The sequence below is a fragment of the Mugil cephalus genome, chromosome 10 (genome assembly GCF_022458985.1).
Source record: "Mugil cephalus isolate CIBA_MC_2020 chromosome 10, CIBA_Mcephalus_1.1, whole genome shotgun sequence".
In the NCBI taxonomy this organism is placed as follows: domain Eukaryota; kingdom Metazoa; phylum Chordata; class Actinopteri; order Mugiliformes; family Mugilidae; genus Mugil; species Mugil cephalus.
Genome location: NC_061779.1, coordinates 13,492,766 through 13,520,595, shown reverse-complemented (window position 1 = coordinate 13,520,595; position 27,830 = coordinate 13,492,766). Strand labels below are relative to the sequence as shown.

Here is a 27,830-nt window from a genome sequence, read left to right as displayed (position 1 = left end):
GGTGTAAACAAGTGCTGCTGGCACTAATGGAGCCTGCATTTCCCTGCACTGCACTGTCCAATTAAAAATGCAAATGTAAATCAGCCGTACTGGCTACGTATTTCTGTACACACACAAGGAGTTCATCTCTGTGTTTAATTCATCCTTTGGTCCACACTGAGTAGTGATCAGCCATGCAAGGAATCCAGGAAGCAGTTCGGGGGTTAGGGGCTCGTCCAGGACACCTCAGCCATGGACGTAGAGGGGATTCGAACCAGGGGCCATTTGGTCCCAAAGCTGCATTTATGAAATTAACTCAACCTTAACCAGTCACAATGTTAGAAAGATGTTTTTATATTAATCCACAGGTACAATAATGCTGCTACTTTTACTGGTTGTGTAGTTTTTCTAAACTATCACGATTGTAAAAATGCATAATATCCTTACTGTAAATTAAGCAGCTTTTTTCAAAATAAAGAATTCAAAATAATCATTTAATCGAAAACAGCTGGGCTCCCAGTGTCAGCTCGAACAGACATACGAGGTCACAACATCAAAAGAGTAATAGACAGTGAGTTCGGGTTGAGCATACACTGAGGTGTTTAATAAAGTTGACAGTTTCTACTGTTTGGGACTTCACAGGAGAACAAATTCTATGAAAGAGTTGTTTACTTCATTTTATACAGAATAAGAGAGATAACCTAAATTACACATTAAAAGCCAATATTTGTACTTTTGTGAAGAATACAAATTTTGTACAACAACATCTAGCATCTTAATTGTTTAATAAAAAGTTCACTTGAATATCGTATGATGAAAATAAAATAACACATTCAAGGGAAATAAAATGTAGATTAACTTAAAACCTATTTCGATTTTGAAACAAATAATTTCAGTATTGGCAACAAAGTCCAGCTTGTGCCGCCAAGCGGTCTGAGCGTAGAGACCGAAAAACAGCTCCTTTAGTTAAGTGAACTATCAACTACAAACACTTACCAAACACGTAGTTCTGTTTATAAAAGCCATGAAGCAAAGCAGTGTACTCTTGCACAGCAAAGTGAAGAAAGTCCTCTACGGAGGTTCATTGATTACCCTTTCCTTTCACATTCATCAGTTGTGCACAATTTGTACATACACCAAAAGAGCAAAGTGTGTCACGCTGCATTCACCACGCATTTTCTTGTGTGAGTCCTATCTGAGAAGAGGCAGACATGGTCGGGTTCGAGCGATATCTGCATTGTCTCCTTTGTTTGACTGAGAGAACATAAAAGCGGAGTTGATTTTTCTTTGGGATAAGGCATTTCCTATCTGTGCATATAGATAGAGCGACTACAAAATTCCCTGATATGTTATCGAGTGCTAAAATATGTGCTCAACTACGAGGTGATGCTGCCGATACAGTAAAAGGCAGACCGTGTTTGTCATTTATTATTGCTATTTTCACCTGCTGCGTTAAACTGGATTACATTATGGATTACTATACATGTAAAGTTATGTCTATCGATATATATGAACATGAGGAGATTGCCCTGGGGTATCCAAATACATGATCTGATGAAATGCATCATATGCAACTTGTAGCTCGGTAACTTTCCAGCTGTGGCACTTCAGAATAAAAGCTCTAACAGTCTATCCTCGGACACGCTTTTTTTTTTTTTTCAGTTTTTTGTTTCCCGAATGCACCGGAGACTAAACATGACCTTTAATGACATCATTTTCGCTATATTTCATGTGGCTTGGGGGGTTAAAACTGCATAGATCGGAACAGGCGCACACTGAGAACTCGCACGGAGCTGACGATGAGGGGCGGCGGAGGTCAGGAAACACACACACAAGACGTGCCATGGCGAATGCAGGGCAACACCACTCTCGCACAGCAAACTCCCCATACAAATGTGTGCCTTTCAGCAGTGAGATTGGAGCCAGTCGGTCGGTGTGTGTCGAGATCGAGCTGCTGAACGGTTTGCTTTCGTGACGACGGAGATCACAGCCCCCGTCCGGAGGCCTCGGATTTTCTCCTGAAGTTCCTCGAGCCGCAGTTCCTTTACTAACAGGGGGTGGTGGGAGATAACATTTCTTGAGCCAATCTTGGAAACAGCACTTTTCTTTTTTTTTTTTTACGGGATTACGACTCATTTCAGTTTTCGGTATTTACAACAAACGCGCGGACACAGGCGTGATCGTTTTAGACTGGAGGCAAGCGGGAACTTCCACCGCGTCTCTCCTTTAAAATTCCACGAATCAATGACAGGATAGTGGCTTGAGAGATGTCTTTCAGTTGAGCTACATGCAAATAACAATAGATTATTCTTCAGTGCAAAGCTGGGACCTTGGATCTGAATGGTGGCAGTGTATTCAGCAGCTGCTGCTGTAAAACTAACACAAGCGAACACAATAGGAGGGAAGAAACCCTATTTCCCCTAGCCTTGCGATCATCCTTCAGAAATATGAAAACAGTGGAACTTCAGCCTCGCAGCATTGTGATAACAATGTATTCAGGACAAACAATCACCACTAATAAAGAGAGAGACAAAGCAAACTGACCACCTGGAACTAAAACACATGGGAGTTTATGCCGATAATTCGTTTTAGAAGAGGCTAAATAGCAAATATTGACCAGTGACTACTTTTTAAGGGTGTACTCCTGTAAACTTGGCTGTAAACCACAAAAATATACTTTTCTTGAAAACGGTGCTCCTACGGTGCATTCAGCATGTACTCACACCCTGGTAATATATATTAAAGTCGCTATTTACACAACAAAAGAAAATGTTTGGCTCAAATTTTTTTTTCAATTGTACAAACAGAACAGCAAATGTTCATGGCTTTAGATATCGATTCAAGATCTGGTTTTACAGGACTTTACACTGTAATAAAGCACAATTTTAAAAAATAATAATAATAATAATAATAATAACCATGTGACGAAAGAAATTTTGAGTGAGTTGTTAGGAAATCAAAGCAACTGTACAAAACAACACAAAATAACAGCTTTGGCTTATATTACTGATGAAATGTTACACAAACGTGAACATGTTGACTTTCTCACCAGTTCAACTGGACAGGTTCTCATTATCTTAATTGCACATTTATATATCCTACTCTTTTTAAATTATAAAATGAACAGTTTGTCGTTATTGCGATAAATTCTGTTGCTATTTATTTATTCTTTTTTTTCCTTGCTGCTCAATAGGTGTTCGCTAAAGTCGTTTTCAACTGTTTGTGACAAATTGCTAGCTAACTCCACGTGCTCTGTGTCTCCCGATCGACTCGACTGACGGATTATTAGAGGCCACTCGAAAGATAAAAGGTCTTGCACGGTCACCAAAGGGTTTTAAATATAGTTCTCGCAGTGAACATCGCTTACGTTAAGGGTCCTCAGCCGGAAAGCAACACAACTTTCTCCGATTGTTTGCAACTTGCGAGCACAACAGCAAAAAACAGCAACTACATGTAAGTGTCTGACTAGACCAGTGACTACAATAATCTACCGCCTATCGTTTAACAACTCTCTCTGAACATCGTCTGCGAACGCCATCTGAATTGCACCAAGTACCTGATACCACCTGCTTGTGCATATAATTCAGTCCAGCTAACAGATTTTTTTATTTTTTTAAACCTTGCTGTATCAGCTTGAGAATTTTACTTTAGATATGTCCTGACACGTCTTATTACTTTACATCTCAGCCTTCCGAACTGAAGTGGAGTTGAATAATAGTATCATAATTATAGCTCTAAGGACCCCCCTTCTCCTTCTTTTAACTCCATGTCGAACCCCTCCCTCCCCCTCTCTCTGACTGGCTGGTGACTGGAGACGTGACCAGGGCTCTTTATGTCACCCACGTGTCCATGCGCAAGCGCTTGACCGACGGGCTCTCCCTATCGTCGGAGCCGGCGGGGGGCCTGCCCAGTCCCAGCGGGGAGTGGAAGTCGGGCCGGTGGTCCTCGCGGTCGCTGCCGTCGTATGAGCTACAAGACGAGCTGAGGCTGTCGGCAGGTGAACGTCCCAAAACCTCGTGCCGGCTGGACCCTTGTTGCGGCTGCTGCGGGGGGAAGCCAGATGGCGTGACGCGCTCTCGCGGGGGCGAAATGGGCTCGGACTTGATGTTTATGCTCTGGCTGGTGTTGATGGATAGGTTGGAGCCCTGAGGTAAGTGACCTCCACCACTGTAGCAGAAGAGAGAGAGAAGCAGGACATTCTGCGTTCAGTTCACAAACGAGACGACGAAGCGCGGAGGCCAATAAATGTGAAAAAAGCCAGGAATATGTAGATGTGTGATTCAGCGTGATATCACAGAGCACAGTGGGTGTTGCTTTCATGCGAGGGCGTCTGGAGAGTGTGCCTTTGTTTGGAAGTGTGTTACTCACACCAAAGAATTAAGAGCTGCCTGGCCCAGTTGATGCTGTTGCCATGCCGACATGGAGCCCAGTGAGAGCCCAGGAGAGCTGAAGCCCTGTAGGGAAGAGATCTCTGCACTGCTCAGGGGGTACTCTGTAAAAACAAAAAGCAGCCACACACACACACACACACTGAGAGCTCGCTCACATTTCAGTTGCGACGCAGCGCGCCGCTGAGAAATGAACAGAGACCAGCGGAGTGTAGTACAAACACTCTCGGAGTTTGTTTTAAGTCTGGGTGGAGTGTGAGTTCAGACTAACCGGCAGTATTGTAGGAGGTGGGCATGCCCGAGTAGACCAGGCCCTGTGGGGGTAAGCTGGGGGTGGTGACAGACACTACAGGAGTGGCCAGTGGCTGAGTGGACTGGGAACTGCTTATCCTCTGGGTGTTCTGCAAACACACACAAAACAAAGAACAAGCGTAAGACAAAAACATGACCAAAAACATCCCAACCTCATACTAAATAGTGCATTAATATATATTTAAATCATTTAATTTACAACCTTAAAATTATAAAAAAAAATATTGTTATGTTTAATGTGGTGTTTCATAATGTGATTATCGAGTATGTGCAAAACTCTACTCTGCCACAAGGGGGTGCTGTAGCTTTACGGTAGTGAATGTTGTCCTCTTTCTGGTTCATTACGGACGGTTTTGATGTGTTATTGTCACGATAGATAAAAATGTAGGATAAAGTGTTCAAAGATTTGTCACAGGAGTAATTGAAGGTATTTTATGCACATCTGGATGTGCATAAAAACCCGCAGACATGCTAATTTTAGCCCACGTGAAAGCGGCTACCTTGGTGGTTTACAGTGGTTTAAATAAACACTTTTTTCCGTTTGCTTTAAAGTGGAGAAAGCACGAGTGCAAACATCACGGCAGCATTAGTCACATTTATTACAACGACTTTAACAAATTCAACTTTGTTAGACACGAAGAGGGATGCTATTATAGGGTTAGCTCGGTTGGAACCTGTAATCAGCAAGCTCTCTCCAGCAGCATTTAGCGCATCAACTTTCAGAGTGAGACAAACCAGCAAAGTGAGATCAGTTTCACATTCAAACAGCACCTAACCAAGGGAGTGCAAGGGGACCATACAAATGACACACGTCACGTCCCCGTGTGACAACGCAGTAGAGCTCCAGTGGTTTTTTTTTGTTTGTTTTTTTGTTTTCTGTTTAGTGCAGCAACCCGGCATGCAGTCCACACACAGTCACAATCCGCACAGCTTGGTGTGGTCATGCAGCGAACTTTGCTGTGAGCAACAAATGCATAACGCTCCAACTTCGCTAATCAAACGCAGACCGGGTCCAGAAACAATGCAGCAACAAATCCTCGGTGTATAATTTAACAAACATATGTGCAGCTGCCAGCAGTTACGTTTGAAGCAGCATTGCATCATGATCTAGTTGATGGCTTCCTTGCATTGTTCCAAAACTCTCCAGCCAGATGACTTCACCAAACCCAAACATCTCAGAGAATGATATCACTTAAGGTGACGTAAACTTCTCTTCCTCAGAAAAAAACTTGAATGATTTATGTTTGACTCATCACTCTTTAAATTGTACAACTTCCAACTGTGACTACAGTAGAATAGTTTAAAGAATTAACCATTCGTTCGCTCTCTCTCTCTCTCTCTAAAACACGCGCACTTAAAATGCCGCTGGTATATGACTAACATCGACGTGTTGGGAATAGAGGAGACAATCTAACAGGCTGAGGCAATTTTCACATGCCAAACCCAAAGCATGCAGTGATAAAACGTTGTGTTTTTTTTTTTTTTTTTTTTTGTTCCTTTAATTTCTTATTCCTGGCAGTTCTGAGAAGCCAGTTTGAGCCTTCAATCCAGCATCTGTGATTACCGGAAGCGTGTTCACATTTCAGCCATTTGCCCAGGCATTTGTCAAAACTCACCAAATCCATTTCTTCCTCCTCCGACTGCCCTCAACAGAAGAAAAGAAGAGAGTTATAGAAAAGGAGCGGAGCGACTGTAAATCGCTTCGGGAGAATGGAGACAGCTGTCAAGACTTTACAGTAGAAGGGGAATTGAGGCAACAAAACCGGGGATTATTTATCTATTTTCCCCGCACTTAACATTTGAATTGTGGCCAGAGTGCGGAGTGTTGAAGTTCTGAAGCTGTGCCGTAAATGGCGAAGTTACAAACAGGGCCCAGCTGTAGAGGCTGACATCGACTCGTGATCGTCAGAAATTACGGATCAAGTTTTGTCACCGGTGCCGACAGCGACTGCTCCAGAGAGCTCCGTGCACTTACAATCCTCCCCGGGCTGAAAGCAGGAAGGAGAAGCCCATCTTCCATCTTCTCTGTGCTGTGGGACATACTGTGACCAGGCCAGAGCTCTTAATACCCACACTCAATCAATAGCGGTAGGAAGACACGACAAGGGCGACAAGATATTATCTGGCTCACACCCTGGGCCCCTGATTAAGTCTTCATCTACACTCTGTCACACTGAGATGTGATTAATTTAATACCATTATGGCCTAATGACAGGCTGTCTGCAGACCTGCCACAGCCGTAGCCTCCACAGCCTCGACCGGCCTAAAATGCTTCATTATGTTCAGACGGGGCTGAGCCGACCTCCCACCGCTGCCTGTTTCAAACCTCTTGCAACACAACCTGCCGCACTCGCCGTACTCCGCACGCAGACGGGGCAAACACGCAGTTGCTTAAACACGGCTCTGGGCTAGTTGCGGCTCAGCGAGGGAGGAGCGCCCACAGTAACCGGAGGTTTATTTACAAAACACAACCCTTTTTTTTTTTTTTTCGGAGTGGCTCCTGTTACCGACGCCACTAACAACACGCAGGGTTGGAAATAGCAGATTTGCCGTCCCCTGACTGAAAACCCACCTCTTGAAGAGTTGTTTTGGATGTTGATTTACGACTCGGAGAGCCTGCTTCAGCCTCAGGTGTTGGTTGTGTTCGGGGCGCTCTGCAGCTTCATTATTGTAATCAGCGAAAACCTCCCCGCTCAAATGTGAATAATTGAAGGAGAGCTGTGGCACCTGGGCTGCAGACACTCGGCTCTGTCCACATTTTAATGGGATCCAGCACGAGAGGGATCTCGCTCCGTGAGCGCGCTACACCTTCAGCGAGTCCCACTGAACAGGGCCTCAGAGAGGTGGCAGCCTCGCTAACGCACTACGCTCTGCCGACGCGATAACATCGTGGACGTGTGCAGGCGAAATCCTTGCAAAACATTCTGCCACCAAAGTCTGGATGGAGACGCAAAACAAAAGCTCTGCTCTCGCCCCGCAGCAGAGGTATTTAGAGGTCCTTTAGATGCGCGACGCTCGTGTGCAGTGGTGTGCTCCATACTCACCAGTGGGGGCATCATGCCTTTGCTTGATGGAGGGATAACAACCCTTAGGTCTGGCTTGCGGCTTCCCATTCCCATGTTCCCTCCGGGGGGTGGTGGAGACTTGGTGGGCATGACTTTACCCAGGCCATTGCCGCTGGGTGTGCTGAGGAGGCCCGGCGAGCCCCTGGGGTTCACAAAACCATTCCCTGCAGAGGTACACAGCAACAGAAACACATCATCAAACCACGGACTGTGACTGACAACACTCCCAGTCATCAGGCGAACCTCTCGCACCGTGTTGTTTTCCAGCTTGCTGCAGCACGCAGCGTTAAGTGTTTCCAACCCTCTGGGAAGTTTTAATAGGCCGAGATAATTATCCTGCACATTTACAAAAATAAAATGTCCATTTCAAAATTGATGAGCCTTTTATTTTTATTGTGAATGATTACATCAAAGCCAGCCTTTCGCACGTTGGGACGAGGAGCAGTTCACTGACAAATGTACTGTGACTGCTTAAAAGAAATAACCGAGCGAGTTACATTCGAATAAAAGCAATAAAACGTCGCTCTATGTTGCGTTTTTTTTTTTAACACACAAACAAGTGCACACTGCTAGACTCGCTCCTCGAGCATCGCACCTTGGTGTTCATGGTCATTAGTCATTTCCTTCGTTCAGAAAGTATGAGCCTCCGCAACTTATTTTAGGCACTCAAACTCCATCTTCATCACTTGACAACAATCTCCTAAAAAGGATAAAAGAGTTTTACATGTAAACGTTACACACGGACACGTCCGGGAACATTTACGATACAGCTGTTGTTTCATGTATAAATATGATGTGATGGGTAATGAACTGGAGTTACAATGTGACACAGCGTCATAATTCAACTATTATAAATTGTTAGAGCGCGAGAGCTGCGTGTGTATTCGCCACTGCTGTATTTTTGGTATTACACGTTTCATAAAGAGATTTATTCTTCCTGTTTTTGTCAACCTGCAGTACCTTATTTTCTACCGCAAGATAAAGTATGACTCATCCACTCAAGGTCTGCGGAGGGATTCTGCAGATTCCACACAAATGTACCGACAGAGCGAGTGAGTTATTACGAAAACAAAGACCGAAAAACAACAACAAAAAAAGCGCGAGCGCGCGAATCTTCAACTCTTGTCCCTTCACGTAAGCCTGACATACTTGGAAACGCTTAAGAAATCCTGAAAACAGGGCTGAAGACAGGATTGACTGCGTCTAGCGCGGCATCAATGGATCAGTAACACTTCAACAAGTTGCTGCCTTCTCCATTGTGTTCGGTGTGCCTCAGCGAAACACAAAGCGTGTGCGCGACGAGTAACCCCTCGCGTAGGAATATAATGGAACAATAGCCCCTCTGACTGCAGATAAGGAGAGCAACAATTCATGGTCAAATAAACAGTTATGAAGTCCACAATAGTATCTCACAGCTGAATCAACAGTATATACAAGCAGCTATCGCCATCAGCTCTGGCTTTGATCATGCAAGACTTGGCCGCTGCAAGAAAACCGTGTTTACAGAATTAGCAGAGTAAATGTCCAAAAGCCCTAAAAATAGCAAGCCTGATTAAAAGCACCGAAGATGTCATTCAGTGGGAATGAGACGTTAGTGCAAATAGAATTTCGTGTGAGGGAAAGGAGTGCGTTGCGGCAAATTGGCACATAAAGGCATCTCTGATAACAACGGGACGTGATCTTACTCCAGCACACTGCTTCACGTAACATAAATCTGCTGCCGAGAACAACAAGACAAAGGATTTGAAGACCTACGTTCTGACCCACTACACAGCTGCTTCGTCACCTTAAATAAACTGTACAGATTCCTACTTGCTCGTTAATCTCCCCCTTTCTGAGTTATTCTGAAATTTTGTTTCCACTCGCTCCCTGAAATTCTTTTACTTTCTTCACCTCGCTGGGCGTGAAACGGCGTAGGTGAGTTTGAGGGTCACGCTTTCACGTACTCATAGCGGTACGCGCCGGCAAAGTGAAAACGTGAAAACGAGAAGGAAATTTGTTGCAACTGATTTTACCCAGCGCTTGCACACTGCTTCCAAGTGGGCTGCAATAAAAAAAATGAGGCTTTTATCGCGGCGCGAGGTTACGCCAAAGGCAGACGCCACAAAATGAGCTTTGTAAGCCCGAAGGCCGAAATTAAAAGAGTGAGAAGAGTGACTCAAAGATGTTAGATGATGGGTTTCTTTCGTGTACTGGATGCTTTGTGACAGGGTTATAAAACAAGCATGAGGAGGCACCGGTTGTTGACTGGGATGTCAGTCGGCTGCCTTCAGAATGTGTTACTATGAAATCTTTTCGGAACTCGCATGGTACAAATATTTCCGTATTAAAATAACACTAACAAGACTATAATAATGCTGCTATAACGTACAAATTGTGTACATTGACACAGACTGTAAGGCGAATACTATTGGATTGACAGAAGGGAAATTTGCTAATTTGAATCTAACTGCCTCAGTGATTGAACAACATTTTTCTTTTTTTGTCAACCCTTTGTTAACCCTAACCTGAACACATATATGAATAGTACGTTAACATTGCTGACTTTTGCGATCTCTAATCCCCCATCACAAAGTCTTCTGACATGTAGCAGATGTGATTGTTTGGAGACGTTCATCACTAGTAGCCTGAAGCCTTATGATGAATACACCAACCTCATAATATGAAATATATATTATCTATATGACAGAAAATAACTAAAATCCTTCCAGAACCCTTTAATTTAACTGTATAACTGAAATATAGTCTAGTATATAATAAAATATCTTCTATGTCCACGTCATTCGTGATGGACCGGAGTCGACGTCAACATGCTGCCATCTGCCATTTCATCACTGCAAGGCAGAACCAGACAGACTGTATTTACCGGCTAATTTAGACTTGGATTAACCCACCTGACTTGCTTATCTGTGGAATGTTCCTCTGATTACGACTTAAGATGTCTGCTGATGAGTGAATCAAATAATTCTTTTAAATAAATGCCAAGAAGGGAACACTTGTCTGAACAAATACCACCGAGTCAATTCCGAGCCAAGACAACAGCCGCAAGTTAGGACCCACTCTTCGGCGGGGACATTTTAGCCGGGCTTTTTTTTTTTTATTTTCACTCATGTCTGCCCTCATGCTATATTCAGACTTGTCTAACAGATTGGTTGTGCCAGTAAATCCTCTCTGACTGAAACCTGTGCACGTTGAAAGCTGTTTGGTTTCTGTTCATTGTCCTGAATTATTAACACGGTCTGGGATGGGACATTACATAAGACCTTGTGTTTACAACTGAAGCATTCAGTTTTCATTTTAAGTTCAAGGAGTGGAAACACAGTGACTTATTGTGCCCGACATCCCACATGTGTCAGGTTCGGGCAAAAAGAACAGCATGGTAATGAATGGGAATAAATAATAATAGATGTCAATCAAGGGGTTCCATGCGTGCACAATTATACTAATTCCAGACTGGATGTCCCAAGGGTTGATTTGTTACGCTTAAAGACAGATGGCAACCAGGTAAATAATCGTTCTTGCTCTCATCATTTTACTTGAATACTTATATAGATTGCATAAGTACACTGTACACTGTTTGTTTTACAGCATAGGCCTACAACAGGGGGTCCGTGACCCCTAGGGGTCTGCAGAGGTACTGTGGGGGGTTGCAAAATGTTTGGTTGATCAGACAGTTTATATATATATATATATATATATATATATATATATATATATATATATATTAAATTTTCCCCCATAAATTTTAATTTCTTTAAAAAACATATTAACATGAATCCAACATATCTGGCAGATTACGTTCTTTCAGTCAGCTGTCTCAACAGTGCACAGTGTCACACAGTTTCACACTAGACCTGGCAATCTAAGTTTCTGGTACACAGTAGGCCCCGCCCCCTATCGCTGCTGGGCCAATCACGAGGCCACATATTAGCAGCAGAGAAGGAACGGTGCAGGTCGCTCCCACCAGCCAACTACTGAGGCCAAAATGGCTTGATGATTCACTGACGCTACTACATTTATAGTAGCAGGATATATACATATATATATACATATTTAAACCAGTTACATATATTTATGCCACCCTGAAATAAAACACTAAATATTTGAACCTCTATATTATTTGAACAATATAATATTGAATATAAAATGATAATGATATATGATATATTAATATATATTTATAAATAGCACTAGGCCGAGTTTAATATAGAACACATATAGTTTGTAAGGGGTCCCTACTTAATCTCTCCATCAGTTTGGGGATCTGTGGCCTGAAAAACATTGAATTGAATCTCATTCAATTTACCTGGTACAAATAAATAGAAAAGTGAAAAAAATAAATAAATAAATACTGCACAAAACTTGATGCAGCCCAAGCCCGCTCCTCTCTATTACCCAATCTTATAAATGTTTTTTTTCCCCTCCAATATGGGCTCTTTCAAATCCTCTATTTTCGCTGCAATATTCTCAGGGCCAGAGCTTGTAATTAGGAGCAACTGAATGAGTTGTTGAGGACGGGTTTGCAGAGACACACAACAGCGCACTATAGTATAGACGAGTCTTAAAGAGAAGTCGTTTTTGAAGGTGTATTAGCCGTCGAGCCATTATCTGAACCAGAGATTAGACAAGAACAACAGATGGCTTATTTCAGAAAGAACAATTCGCCAGCCAGAAAATGTTGCCAGTAATGTTCACTGTGGCATTGTACATGCGCGTACAATATGTGCATCCCCGTACGAGAGGAAAAGTTACACGAGCAGCCGTTTAACGAACTGCATTTGACAACAGCTGTACGTCACAGACCGAGCATTTGTGCGAAACAACGTCAGGTTTCTTCGTCCACGTCTGCTTGACTCAAATTAAAAAAAAGAGAGGATTTCACCGAGCCTCGCTGTGCGAGCGCACAGCCTCCTCTCCGCGGTGACACCATCTAACAGGAAACAAGATATCACACGGCACATCTTCCATCTGGCCACTCTGAAAGGCCTCGGCTGCGATTATAGCTGCTACTCGTGAAAAATCATAACTATGTCAGGAATGGTCATCTGACATCAGGGCTGGAGAGGTTAGTCCTCCCTGTAGGCTCTGCTCTTTTACGCACTCGGTACAAACAACAGCTGCAGCATGGTCACGCTGTGCCAAACGCCGGCTCCTAACTCTACCCTGACCCCCGGTACCACACCCACACTTAAAAGTAACCCAACACTCGCTTTAAAAAAAAAAAAAAAAAAAAAACGCTGACTGGAAACCAATCTGAGGTAGTCTTTACACCAATGCAGGAACAAATATCCCCTTAAGCCTATATTATTGTGGTCTCCACCTAGTTATTATCATTGAATGTCATGCGGTGTCGTAACAGCGCGCTGCGTTTTGCCAGAAATGCTATATGGTGCGCAACAAGCTAAGTGTCAAGGAAAGAGTTAAACTCCACCTGCCTCCACGTCTCACGCAGCACATTTCAGCCATGACAGCCTGTCCGGTCATTGTGTACCGAGGACTTAGCGGGATGACATGGCCTGAATACCTACAGGGTTATGCTGGTCGAGGCATCTTACAGACCCTCTCCAGCCTTATAAGGACTGCCAGGGTTGCAGGGGCGGAGGGCACAGATGCACCTGTCAATAGAGGGGAAGGAAGAGGGAAGGAAGGGAGAACCACACGGAGGTGACGACTTTAAAGGAAACACTGCAATTATTAACTCGCCGGTGTCAGTTGGACCGCTAAGTGCTCGGCCTGGTTGCCCCTGTAAGGAACAAACGCCACGCCGTGTGAACGCTGCTGAGCCTCATCTCTCAATGATCCATTTAACAAGCACATATCTGCTCTGTTGTGCTCCCTTTGCATGCATTGAAAATACATTCAGGCCAGTGTAGTACGAGTCGATAATACCGACAACCTTCTTGTACCAATCACAAATAGATATGCTACTATTCTGCTCGTGTGCTAAGCAGGAGGCCTATTGGGCAGAGCTACAGAGAGCTAATGAATCTCTCCGGGAGGACTTACCCGCTGGGCTGGAGCCCACACCACTTGGCACTGAAAGGTCTGTGGTATTCAGCATGCCACCTAATGAGATGCACACAGTGATACGATTAACCATCTGCATCCTTCTGCAAGACAGAGGAGCATGCGATCCGAGATGTCAGACCAGAGACAAGAAAATGTCATGCAGATCTTTGTTTGCGGTGGCATGCACTATGCCACTGTCATCGTGGTGGGGAAATTTGCAGCGTATGATTAAAGAGAGCTGTGTTAAGCATGTTGCTTGCGTTCAGCGTATGCACAAAGTCTGAGATGACGCATTCCGCTGCGAGGCCGCACTTTAAACAAGCGGATGATTTATTCTGGCTCTCTTCCATTGTAGCCTCTGTGAACCGCTCACCAAGCAGACGTAAGAGACTCACTTCAATCTGACAACACTAGTGTGCCACCCAAATCTGAACTTTGTTTGAACTTGTGCTTCCTATAAATCATAAAAAAAGACAAAAAACAATAAGTCTTGTTAAGTCTTGTAGTGAGTAATCAAGAGAGGAGTTAGTCGGCACAACAACCCCTTAGTGAACCGCCCTGTGAATGGGAAAGGTGTGAGCCAATTCTGAAATGTGGTTAAATTTGAATGAGGCATTTCACACCTTCATGCATGTACTTCCATCGTTTGCAATGTAGCTAAATCTTGCAAGGGCCATCTGGACTGATTGAATTCGACCAGTCATACAAGTACTAGCATCTGACATCACTTTTTCCAGGATGCCGAAACAGTCAAAGGTGTGAGGATGAGCACACAAACACTGCTCAAAGGGCGTCAGCATGAGACGATTTGACTTTAGTTTCGTTACATCCAAAGCCGTTTTGACAAAACATGCAAACTCTGCTTGAGACACAATGAGCCAAAGGTTTTCAGGCAGGAGGTGGTGAGAAGGTGAGAAGACTGAGAGCAAAACAGTTGTTATGCGCTAAGTATGAGGTGATTAGCCTAGCTTAGCATAAAGAAACAAAGCACGAGGCAACGGCTGACTTCGTCCTGTTTAAAATTCATAATTGTGTCTGCCCGTATCTCCTTACTAAACGCAACCTGATCTAATTTGTGACATAAAGTGAGATCGGGGGGGTTAGTATTCCTTCAAGAATGGGAGGAAACCATGCTCGACATTCCCCCTGCTTCCTGGCTTTATGCTAAGCTGGGCTTTGTGACTCTTGGCTCTGGCTCTACTAAATCCAGGGGCACAAGCAGTGGACGTATCATAGAATAAAATTAAAAAAATAATAATAATAAAATAAAATAAAATGACGGCTGGGATAGGCTCCTGCAGTTATAACAGAAGATGAGGGAATGGTAAAATAAAACGTTGCTGTACCTGCGCCGCCCGCGCTCGTGGGCCTCTGGGAGCCTCCACTGGAGCCAACATTCCTGTGCAGAGAGGCTTGAGGAGGGGACAGCATCCCACTCTCACTCAGGGAGGCCGAGGCTGCTGCCAGGGCCTGGCTGCCCAGGCTCCCTCCTGCCTGGTACATGGCATTAGGATTGGACACGGGCACTGCCACATGCATGGAGAAGCTCTGCTGGGGCAATGCTGTGGGCTAGAAGAGGGAGACAAACACACAAATATTTACACACAGCACACTTAAAATCCAAGGTCTGCTGAGTCTAATGGGTCGGTGGTTGTCATGGCATCATTAAAAGAGAGCTCCCCTAGAGGGTTAGCTTTGGTAAGCTACTAAATTCACAAAATAGTCAGACAGAGCATACTGTGGAACCGCAAGAAGGGCTTCGTAAACTTAACAGGTGTTTTATACATAGCAGAATTATTTAGTAGCACATGATATTTTAAGAAACATTTCTGCCAAACATTTGAAGACAACCACAAAAAAAAGGTTTATTCGTGTTACCATCATACATACAGAATACACACAAATCTTCAGTAGTATCACAGCATAGACACAACACGCAGAAAAACAAAAAAAAAACAATCACATGCATTCAGGTGATCACTTTGGCACCGCAGCAGTCAGCACTACACAACGTACCGTGCGCCTTTTTTTCGAAAAACACCGCTCCGCGAGGCGTTTCTCGGCACAACTGAAAGCAGTGATGGAGGCTTTACAGCTACAGAAGTCATTTGCATTTACCGAGAAAGTGCTGACTGTGCAAGGCGTAAGTGAGAATGACAGGTGGCGGTGAGAACGATTCATCACAGCATTATCCAGTGAGCCAGTTGGGTGTTATCATTAGTTTGTTAATGGCAGAAGTGATGCTCTTCATGTCAGGAACATAGAGAAAACAACTGCTCGGTTAGCGCTATGTTCTTGCACGACTCGAATACTGTCACGCATGATAAGATCACAAAAGATCTGTGATATTTCAGAGGGATCAGAGGGAAGATGCTAAATAATAATGGTGTGACTGGAAGTTTAATGCTTGGATGCACTGGGAGAGGTAATAAAAAAGACTTGAAAGGAGAAGTTGTAAACACTGCCCTATAAAAGAAATGGAAAACAGGGTTCTATAACAAATACTTGGAGTAGTACTAACCGAGATGGTTAACCCGGTGTGTTTGAATAGACTGCTGTTTTATGATTATTATAGCATAACCATGATACTGGGGTGTAATCTCTCTAGCAGAAGCATGCAACATTTCACCTGTTAATGAAATGTGATCTTATCAGGGTGTGCCAAAATATCAGCTGCAAAACAAATCAACATGAGGAACGAATGCACACCCGGTAAAGGGGGGGCATTAATCTTAAGGTAGAGTAGCTCTGAGAGAAGTTAACAGAAGGTCTGGAGGGGTATAAGTTAAAAAAAAAAAAAAAATTAATAATAATAATAATAATAATTAAAAATTAGAGGAAAAAGTTAAATGAAAGGAAGAGCCAAAATCCTTTGTGCCACAAAGCCAAGCAAGAACATTGCATTTACAGTACTTACGATTTTATGATTTCTCATCATATTATCAAACTCCTCATTAATTTTTTTATACTTTTCTTCTGTGTGAGGAGTGAGGACATATGAGGCATCGGGGTCCGGGCTATCACAACCTCTGTGTTCTTTCTTGTTTAGCGCCTGTAGTGAACATCAACATAAAGACAGGAATCAACACAAAATAGCAAGGGACAAAGGAAGTACTTACACCACAGCGCTTGTACATTAAATCACTGTCTTCGCTTAGTTTGCCGAAATGGTCGTCCATGAGGGGGCTGTGCCCAAAACAGTCATCGGGATCAGGACTAGCACAGTCATTATGGCCTTTGTTTCTCAATTTCTGAAATGAAATTGCACAGTTGAAAAGAATATGGTATACAGGATGTGGATGTGTGTTTTTGCCGCTTGTCATCTGATATAAACGGATCAGATATAACATTATGACCTATATAACCCACATTATGACCCAATATGGTTTAATATTATGAAATTTTCTCTTGCGCCTCCAAAACAGCTGTTACACATAAGTGAAGGTGTCTGGAAACGGGATGTTTTAAGCGGGGATTGAGGAGAGGGGCCTCTGTGGATCATCCCACAGATACTTGATCAGTTTGGGATCTAGCGAATTTAGAGGCCAGGTCAACACCTTGTGCTTTTATTTTTTTTAAGTGGCTCCTAAACCATTTTTTGTGTGCGCCTGTGTCAGGCTTCATCCTACTGGGTCATTGCTATGGGGCAGACTTCTCCTGTCTGTGGTCATAATGTTGCGGCTGATCGGTGTATACAGCAGCATGCAAACTTTAAAGTATTATCCATCATGCAGTGTGACAAGGAGGCGTCTGATCACAATCCTGTAGCATAACAAATACACAGTGGGAATTATAAGGAATCATCTCAGGGGACAAGAATTTGTGCAGTTTAGAAGGAAGTTGGTGATCTCACAGATTATACATGTATTTTATCCTAAAATCTCAATTTCTGCATCTACAACATCTGCACAGCACAGCACAGCACCAAACTCCACATAAAAAAAAAAAAATTCTCAGCAGTCATGTTTATCCTTTAGTTTTCTCCCTTTGTTGACGTAAAACCAGGGAAAAGAATCTGAAATCCCACTCCGCACCCTTTCCCCCCGTCAGAGAAAAACCGCTGTCCTCCTGCTCCCCGTCTCAACCCCCCCTCCCCGCCTTCATCCCGAACTGTACTTCCGTCTCTGCGTGCCTGTGTTTGCATTTTTCATCACATTTTTCTGCTTTCACGAGCCACCCACCTCGAAGAAACCCCTGCATGAGACAGTGAGCCACGTCCAGTCTGTATTTCAGTGTCACTTGTGCGATCTGATCACGGCTAATGCACGCGGAGAATAAAATGGATTATCAAATGTGGTTAAATGTGCTTATTCGGGCATGAAATTGAGCCATTATCGCGGACGCGAAAAGAGCTCACGAGGTGGCGGCGTCGCCAAGAGAAGAGCCTCTCCGAAACTTCGGGGCACAAAAGAACGTGTCACACAACTAAACAAGTAAATGTAACACTGTGCTCTTTTGCTCACTTTCATGCAGGCTGTTCTCTGCTCCTCATTACAGCTCTGAATAGCGGTGTTAACAAGACTTGCTGACAGCATGTGACAGCTTGTGATATCAAGGCAGTGTACATCAAAACATGATTTATGTGCGGCTCTCGAGGCTCCTCTATCAGGCTGCTGCAGGTCCACGGCAGCGCCCCTGCCCCGTCTGTGGGCCGCCTCAGAGGTCCCTCTCAACAGGAAGGTCGCCGACTCCTGTGGATGCGGGGGTCAGAGTGCGAGCCAGAGGAGAGGGACCTATACACACTAATGAGACCCCGCTCTCTCGTCCCTGGTCCTCGTCAACCGGAAAAAGTGGAAAATGTGTTATGTGTGAACGAGTGAGAGAGAGAGAGAGAGAAAAAAAACTACGTGAGTGGGATTGTGTGGTGCATGTGTGCAGTGTCTCTATGTGGTGTGCATATGTGTGTGTGTGTGTGGGGGTGGGAAGGGGGTAGGGGGGCGTATTTCTACAGCTGCTACATCCTCTGACTGTACGCTTAGGTCTGTGCAGACAATGCGGCTAACCCAGCGCTGCTCACCACAACCTCAGCGTACGTCACATTTCCTAAAGCCTGCGCCATGAGACTCCTGCATTATATCTTCGCTCGTTTAAACAGCGCACTGTTAAATCCCTCACTACACTATGTGTTTACAGGAATACGTTTTTTTTTTTTTTTATGGACGTATATTTTGAGGCACAAAAACTATGTTAATCCTCGCTGTGCAGGCAGGAGTTTAACAGCGTTCTGGAGAGGGGGCGGGGGGGGGAGATAGAAAAAGGAAGTTCAGAAAAAAAAAGCACCCACATCTCTTCAAACACAAGTGTCCACAATGCCCAGAGGAGAGCGAGAGAAAGAAGTCCTCTGGATAATGAATGACCAGCTCTGTACCACAGATGCATTACTGTTTGGTGTGGTGTGGTGCAGAGCAGAGGCATTCTTCTCATTCTAAGAAAACGCCTTGCTGGTTCATTTCCTGTTTACTGAACGAACCCTCTTTAGTTAGGGTCCTGAAAGGCCTGTGTTTACCGGGGTTAAACTATGCACTTTCTCTACCCGGCGAGCCAAAGATCTCATCTCAACCTGCAAATTTAAACTCCAACCTGCTCATTATGGGAATATCTTGGTCGGACTGGTCGGGCACAGCTGTGCAAGATGGGCAGGGCCGCTCTACTTTCACAACAAGCCTGGCCAGCCTTCAGCACACCACACCCACCGGTCCCGGCCATTTAGGGAGGGATTGTAGAAGCGCAGTGGGTGAGCAGGAACCGAGCTGCAGCAGCAGCCAAGAGCAGGGCAGCACACGGATCTCCTCTGTGATATATTGCACAAGCCGGTGTAGTACAAAAAATAATGATAATAAAAAAAGAAACTGCAGGAGGTTTGTATGAACAACAGGTGGAATGCAAGAGTTAACCATCTCCGTGGAGTTCTGATGAATATGAGCACGACAAACCGAGGCTGTATGTCCCCTCCCCTCCTTTTTTTTTTTTTTTTTTTTTTTTTTTTTTAAATCGCTTGGCATGTTCTGTGTGCCCCACAGACGCTGCCCACAGCTCCCAGTAAATGGATCACTAAATCAGCACATGGCCAAACAGGTGCTCCTATTCCAAACACCTGTCAAAAACCTGGCTCCCCATGCCGGCCAATCACAGGCAGCCCCGCAGAGACATGACCATAGCGGGACCACGCGTCCCCCCGAAGGCCACCCGACTCCATGACAACTTTGTTCTTACGAGTCAATGGCGCCCACTCCACCAGACATTAGAGCGTTCGAACGCGGACAAGGGAAAACTTATTAAACATGTCCTTTTCTTGCATTATGAATTACTGGATTAATGAATCTTCAAGATACCTCTCGGGCTCGTACTTCACTAACTATAGTCGGCCGTATCTGAATACAGTAGAGGCCGGGATTTTCAGTAGCATGTCTGATGAAAGATATGGTCTGTTTGTTGCGGGAGAGGGTTACAAAGAGTATAGACAAGGGAACTTGTGTAATCTATTCACAAGGTCCTGAGAGGCTCACAAAGATGAGTGGGAACAAGGCCAGCTGCTATTTTCTCACAGTGGCCCAAACCCGCATTGATAGAAATTTGGCTCTTCAAATAAAAATGAGGCTATGAGAGGCTGATGACAAAACCTACTGGGCACTACTGCCTGTGTGTGTTCACCCTCGTGTGTCCATCAGTTTTCTTTAGTGATACTTCAGCTTCTTTCAAAAAAAAAAAAAAATTTCCATTGCAGGAGGCCTTGAAGCTTCCTTGTCCGGAAGAAAATTTCTATCTGTCATCTCCACCTGAGACCTGACTATTAACTTAGCTGTTACCAGGGGAAACATTCAGCGCGGCGGCCGCCTCCATAGACTTGCGGTTAATGTTCAGCGCAGAGGACGTGCGTGTAGTGGCGAGGAACCATGCATTTCACATCCCACTCAGTTTTTACATTAAGATCGTCAAAATAAATACAAAACCAGTGATGTCAACGTGTTTGTCAGACGTGATCATTCGATATAATCGCGCTCCTTCCTGGACCTCGGGTCTACTTTTAAGCCTTACATTCACATTGCGCGAGTTAAAAATATAACCTCACCCATTGCGTAAGCCACCTACATCACCTGTTCCTTAAGAAGTACTTTCAGCGAAATGGGCCCGAGCCATTCACTCCGCTGCCGCTGCGAGTCTCGGAGAACCATTTCATTTGGATGTTCTCCCTCTCTCTTGTGTCAAGAGAGCTTTCTGCATTTAACTTATTCATGTACAGTAGCGTACCGTACGTGAATAGAAGGCGGGGTGAAAAGGAGAAAGATAGTGGTTAGGCATAAAAGCTGAACTGTAAAAAAAAAATTGTGGGGGTGAATGCTGAAAGGACGGCGTGGAGAGGCTGCGTCGGTGCTCTCTTGTGTCTGAATCACGGCGAAGGGCTACACTTAAAGCAGCTCTCACTATTAGTAGAGCGCCATCCGACCTATGGCTGGCGCATCACAGCTACGGCGCGGTTCCTCTTCACGGGAAGACAGCTTGCGGTGTAACAAGCTGCAGCGCGTCATGAATGTTTTATCCGTGTTTGTTCCGGTCGCCACTAAAGCACGTGGGCTACGTGTCTTAACCCTCCGCGGTGCGGCGGCCTCCCCTGCACCTCACTTCCGCCGGGTCCCCTCGCCCCTCACTCCCTGCAGCGATATGAATTATCCCTTGTGCCCACTAAACTAAACTAAGCAAGGTGGCGTGCTAATCCTCATGACATCACCATTGTGTCCAGGCCGTTCCATCTAATGTGCTTATCAAAGGGCTCCTTTGAGTGCGAACGCACTAGGAAATCATCACAGGGAGATAGCTGATAGGAAGGCTTTTATCTGCGAAGGAATATTTCTGCTCTTATATAACACCTTAAGAGACTTTCACTACTCCCATGTTCCCTTTTCTCCCGTGGCGCTGCAGCCTTGACTTGAGGGGAATAAAAGCCTCTTTTGGTTAGGCTTCAGGCGCTGTATGCTGTGGTCCAGCACTAGGGTACTGTAATGTATGATTTTTTTCTTCTTCTTCTTTTTTTTTTCTCCTATTTCCCACTGCATGCTGTGAGTTTGGCGCAAGGGGCTCTCAGATGAAGGGACCACGGTAATTCCCAGACATATCTTGTTTAATCTCGTGGCCGTTACACATTACAGAGAGCACTGATATCAGGATATGAGACTGGATTCATGTCCTTCCTCTAGCACGCTCCATTGTCTAGTTACTCGGTGGACAGGAAAAGCAGTGGTGGTGGTGGTGGTGGAGGTGGGGGGGTGGGCTCTTAACATGACCGTCTGCCTTGCACTTTGATGGTGTTCTTGTGCAGCTGTTGGAAAAACAACACGCATAGCCAGATTTAATCCCACCTGAGAGTGACAATGGAGGGACCACAACGAGCCTAGGTGGTTCCTAAATCCGGCCCACGCTTGCCGACTCAAAGGCAGCGACGTGAGTTTGTTTTAATTCCATACTGCAAACGATCACCTGCATTTCGCCGACCGGATCCCCAAATTAATATAGCCCATTGATTTTACTGAATAAAAAGTAATTGCTATGCAATGAGCAGTCCCTTCAGAGCTTTCTGCTCTGAGACTTGTGAATGACTGATGTGACAAAGCTATTAGCTGCTTCAGTCAGAGAGAGCAGTCTCAATCAGTGGGCTGCTTATTTTCAGTACAGACGTGGGGGAATTAAACTACAAATTGAGGATAAAGGCAAACCAATGTCATCATTATCTAAAGACTAAAAGGAAGGAGGAAGCGGTTCCCACTCAAATAAAAAAAAAAAAAAGCGGTGGCCCACATTAAAAAAAAAAAAAAAATGTCTGAACATTAACTTACATATTACTGAAAATCTCTCAAAGCCATTTTACTTTGTGTCTCTCCATCTTCCCCTCTATCTCTCGCTCTCTGTGTGTCTGGTCATTGAGTGGATCATTAGCTGTCAGGGCCATTGAAACCATACCCCCAACCCTGAACTCCCATTCCTGCTCGCCTCTAAAATATTCATAAGGACAATTAGGAGTTCCGATAAGGCGAGTACGGAGGGCTGGGGGGCGCGCTACACAGAGGGCAGGATGTGCCAGCAGGACGTCTGTTCTGCAACACTCTATACCCAGGCCACAGACCTGTCCTCATCAATCTGAGACACAGCAGCCTCCCTCTTTGCCCCCAGTAAGGCCAAGCAGCCAGGGGAAGGTGGCACAGTGCCAGCGAACACCCACCACACACACACACACACACGCACGCACACTCTCCCCATCCCAGCAGGCTTTGCTCTGTCCTCGCCCCTGGGCAGGAGGGGTTGGCCACACAGCACGCACAGAGGGAGGAGGGGGGCACAAGGGCAAGCTGATTGTTGCACCATCTAACTCACAGAAGCCGTTGTGCACGAAAGCGAGGTCTCATTTCAGCCGCGCAGCAAGGTCATTAAAGAACACAGAAGGTGGCCTGTGGTTCGAATCGTCTTTAGCTTTATTAGTATCGCTGTTGCTCTTTAACTAGATCAAACCAAATTAGGTCAGCCTCATGTACGACCTATTTTGTGTGGATCATGCCACACTCTATGACAGGTACGCGGTTTGAGCCCAGTTTGTCACATAATGCTTTGTTATATGCCAAGTTGCCGCTGCACGGTTACGTTAACACACATTTCTATAATAGGAATTAGTTCATCGAGCCGAAGCGAGGAACACGAAAACTTTTCTCTGGTCAGGAATGACTGTGTGTACATTACCAGAGAATTTTAAAAAAATACAAAAAAATGAATGTACATGCGATCTCATGTGTATAAGTTTGGATTTTAAGCTCGGGGTGAAACAAGGTGGCGGAGGAACATGTTATTGTAACTTCAACTGTTATCCCCAAAGGACAACTTTGTCAACATCCTTATCAAACAGTTTGTAGTATTGGCAGAGTTTCAAACAACACGCTTTGCACATTCCTTGTCCCATAATTATGTACCGTCCTTGTTAACATACCGATTGCTCAGTAACATATGGAAAGTAACGTTAACTGTGCTGACCTAGCCAGAAACAGGGAACCGGTGTTGATTTTATTATTTAATTATTGAAGATTTCGATTTGCAAATCTTTAAATGAGAGACTGATACTTGGCAGCATCAAGTATCGCAATGTTATGCTGTACAATTTTAAAAGGAACTAAAATATTTACCGAACGGCTTTGAGAAGTTAACTTCTCTCTCTTAGTACTTTCCCTATGTCCGAGAAAAGTTTGATATTTCAAAACCATCTTCACAATAAGTAACCAGCTAGTTCTGAAAAGAAAAAAACAGCCTTTATGTAACAGAATCATTTGTAATTCATTTTAAAATATAAGTCATACATCTGAAGTGTTTTTGGTTCTAAATGTGGAGTATTTTCTCATTAGCATCATCGCAAACTAATGTTTTGAAGAAGGAGCCGTGGCTCGAGGTCTTTGTTGTCCTTTTTTTTTTTTTAATGCTTTCTAAGAGACCCTCAGTTTGAAATGAGACATACGCGACGCAGTTGAGAGGGTGGAAAAAAAAAAAAAAAAAGCTCTGACGTCAATGAAGCACGACATGTGCCAAAAGCAAAAATCTCTTAGCAGTAACCTGGTAACAAGCATCACACACAGAGAGAGGGAGAGAGAGCAGAGACATAATAAAACAAGGAGATGAAGTACATGATGGATTTAAAATGCACAGAAAACCAGTACTTGATAATGGACTTCAGCCATTCAGGAATTCAAAAGAAAACTTATATAAAGGCCTACAGGATAAAAGCCTACACAGAGAGCGAGGATCCTGCTGATTAGGGCCAGTATAATTCCAATAATCAAACATTTTAAGAATCTATGAGTAATACTCTCCTGTCCTGTAACAAGTACACATTGCAGGGTAGTTTATAGAAATATAATCGCATGAGCATTACCACAGCTGTTTCATTATACTCAAAATCTACAAAGGAAGCCTGGTGACCCTTTTTTTTTCCACTAAAAGCCCAGAGGAAAACGAGTCCTTGTCCTATAAAAAGGGGCACTTTGAAAACCCAGCATGTTGCTCGCAACAGAAACATTAACACAGGCCGCGGCAAGAGAAGAGTTTGCGGAAAGAAGTCTCTCAAGATTCCCTTTCAATTTGAAGAGGCCAAGCAAAAGGAGAAAAACAACAAATTAACCGTACTCTTTACGGTAAAGGACATGTTCTAACTGTAACATGATCAGAGGTATTTCATCCCCACCTTGTCCTAGTGCGCTAGTCTGAAAACAGATGCTGGTGTTGCTGCATGGGTCCGTCAGCGTGTTTGTTTTGACAAGAAACACAAGTTCACTCTGGAGCTGACCTGGCCTGAAACACAGGCCTGAGGGTTAAGCGCAAACAGGAAATAGGAAGTAGCTCATCTTCACAACATGGTGTGTTTACACGGCGCCAAATCAAGGGGCGGTAATGAGATTTCAGAAACACTAATTAATGGCTGCCTATGCGGTTACATTACCACCCTCCCAAGAGGAGAACCGTTGACTGACGGGTTTCGTGTTTACGTGGCAAGGCGGTGAGAACACGCTGAAGAAACACAATCATTACCACAGAGAACTTACACATTCTCTCAATTAGAAGTTTCACAACATAATATAATTGCGTTTAAGGTAATGCGCAGCACTGTATCCAACCTACAGTTATTAAAAGTATTGAAAATAATTTTAATATCGCTCCAATAAATCGTAGAAGCCCAAAAGTAAACACAGCTTTTTATTCTGTAATATTAAAAAATGGGCCGGCTGAAAATTTCACGTATATTGAAAAGCCCCGGAAAATCAACATCGACCCAATAAATCTATGTCAACAGCGATGACATTTGATTTAGCTTAAAGGGGATATTTCTTCATTGCTGCGGCGAGCTCTGCGGCGAAGCACCGAGATGATAGTGAAGTCGGGGAGAAAGAGTGAAGTAGACAGCTAATGGTGAAGGGCGGGAGGTGGATATGAGGCTTTACAGAGACCTGACAATGATGTAGTTTAACTACTAACTATTTAATGGACTCCTGATTATCATCCAAAATGGAGAATGGACCAAAAGCGTAATTGTCCCTCGATGTCATTTAAATTACGTATGCAATCTGCTAAATTAAGACATAAACACACTAGAAAATTATAAATGATTATAGAGATAAAAAGACTGAGCAATTTGGTAGTAAAGGGTGTAGTCTAGCCTAGATACTTTTTTGTTTATGACCAGAAACCACCAACCAAACACGGAAAGACAAAGAGTTGCTGTGACGTATTTGGCCAACTTAATCAAAAGGTTAGGAGAAAAATGTGAGAAAGATAATTAAAGTCTAATTAAAGTTCCACGCTGGCTTATTTGATATTTTTTACAGCGTCTCACAGATTTAACCATTTGCAGGGAGGTGATAGACAGACCGGGCGACCTGCACAAACGGTTTTAAATGTTCCAAATCTAATCCAAAGCTAAAGTAAAGACAGCTAAAGACAAACATAATGAGCAGCAGACTTGTTTTAAATGGGGCCCACAACATCTCCATACTGTCGGTTGGCCCCAAAAAAAGACACACCATTGTAAAGGAAGTGATGTTGTTCATATTTATGGCGGCGTCGGTTTCTTCAGAAAATAGACAAAGACAGAAAACAGCACGAAAGGCACAGGAACCAGCTTTTACTGGCCTCATATCACAGAACATGAAACAAATATGTAATGGGATTACAATGCAGCATCTGCAAAAAGGCAATAAATGTTACACTGTTTAAAACTAGCACAACTGCTCACAATTAATGACATTTTTAGTTAAAGGATTTTAACTTGCCCTGCACAAGTTTACTCTAAGTTTTTTCTAGCAAGGTAAACTGCTATTTAACGCAGTTCCTAAAGAGTATGGAAGAAAAACAAGAGCTAAAGTTGGTACTTTTTATCCAGTGTATGTTGGTATAGCATAAGGATATATAAAATATCTACATTTATAAACGTGCTTATAGGATGGCATTGAACTTAACACTGCCAGCCTATCAACTACAAATCATGCATAGTCATAAACGCATTAACATTTTCTATAGCAAGGTACAGGGTTACAACAGTATGACTTTCCATTCATTCCAAAATCAATGAGCCACAGACGTTTTTAAGCCGTTCAGAGACGGTACGATTGCCCGGCGCATGCTATATTACATGCATCATCAGCAAAATGCACAGCAAACCTGTCCACAGACACTAGTAATGTATGGCACAATGATGAATACACAATTATGACACGATCTGCCTCCGGTACTTGGAGTGGATTTCACCAGTGGCCTTTGATATTCATGTATTTGTGCTCACTGTTAAAACCAACAATAATTAAACAGCGCACCACAATATCCCAGCAGACTTCAGAGTTGATCGAGTACTGATCTATTAAATATATGCAAGGCTGAAGCTCTTTTCCTTCATAAATATTTGATCCAGAATTCTGCTGATTAAGGGTGAGGTGAAAAAAATGAAAGAGCAAACCATGTTTTTGTTCATGTAAAGAGGAATGAATGTAAAAAAAAAAAAAAAATAAAATAAAAAATGGACCACCGACTTCATCAACATATTTGAAGAACGTTGTAATTTCTCTGTTGTAATCGAAGAGTCTCTGATCTGACAAATGGTTATAATGCCATTTCTAAAGCTTTGAGACTCCAGTGAACCACAGTGAGAGCCATTATCCACAAATGGTGAAAATGGCGGAAAAGTGGTGAGCATTCCCAAGAGTGGCTGGCCGACCAAAATTACCCCAAGAGAGCAGCGGCGACTCATCCAAGAGGTCACAAAAGACCCCACAATAACATCCAAAGAACTGCAGCCCTCACTTGGCTCAGTTAAGGTCAGTGTTCATGACTCCACCATTAGAAAGAGACTGAACAAAAAGGCCTACATGGTACAGTTCCAAGAACAAAACCGCTGCTGAGCAAAAACAATATAAAGTGTTAGTGCTAGAAAACATCTTGGTGATCCCCAAGACTTTTGGGAAAAGTCTTGAACTTTTTGGAAGGTGTGTGTCCCGTTACATCTGTCTTAAAAGTAACTCCATATTTGTGAGATGGTCTGAGGCTGTTTTGCTGCTTCAGGACC

General features: G+C 43.8%; 1 protein-coding gene across 13 annotated transcripts in view; it reads right to left on the bottom strand.

The window, feature by feature from the left end:
• Positions 1–454: 454 nt before the first annotated feature.
• The window catches only part of mef2aa (myocyte enhancer factor 2aa), a 58,796-nt gene continuing 31,420 nt past the window's right edge, over positions 455–27,830 (bottom strand). For 6 of the 13 annotated variants that reach the window (XM_047597379.1, XM_047597378.1, XM_047597377.1 and 3 more), the window contains 8 exons: positions 16,671–16,805; positions 15,100–15,322; positions 13,751–13,810; positions 7,724–7,908; positions 6,296–6,319; positions 4,639–4,768; positions 4,348–4,471; positions 556–4,146 (listed from right to left, as the gene is read on the bottom strand). In XM_047597379.1, coding sequence (XP_047453335.1) covers positions 3,810–4,146; positions 4,348–4,471; positions 4,639–4,768; positions 6,296–6,319; positions 7,724–7,908; positions 13,751–13,810; positions 15,100–15,322; positions 16,671–16,805 — 1,218 coding nt within the window. In that variant the 3' untranslated portion in view covers positions 556–3,809. Of the gene's footprint in view, positions 4,147–4,347; positions 4,472–4,638; positions 4,769–6,295; positions 6,320–7,723; positions 7,909–13,750; positions 13,811–15,099; positions 15,323–16,670; positions 16,806–16,872; positions 17,005–27,830 lie in introns of all 13 variants that reach the window. The other 7 variants (XM_047597381.1, XM_047597383.1, XM_047597385.1 and 4 more) reach the window with 7 other exon arrangements.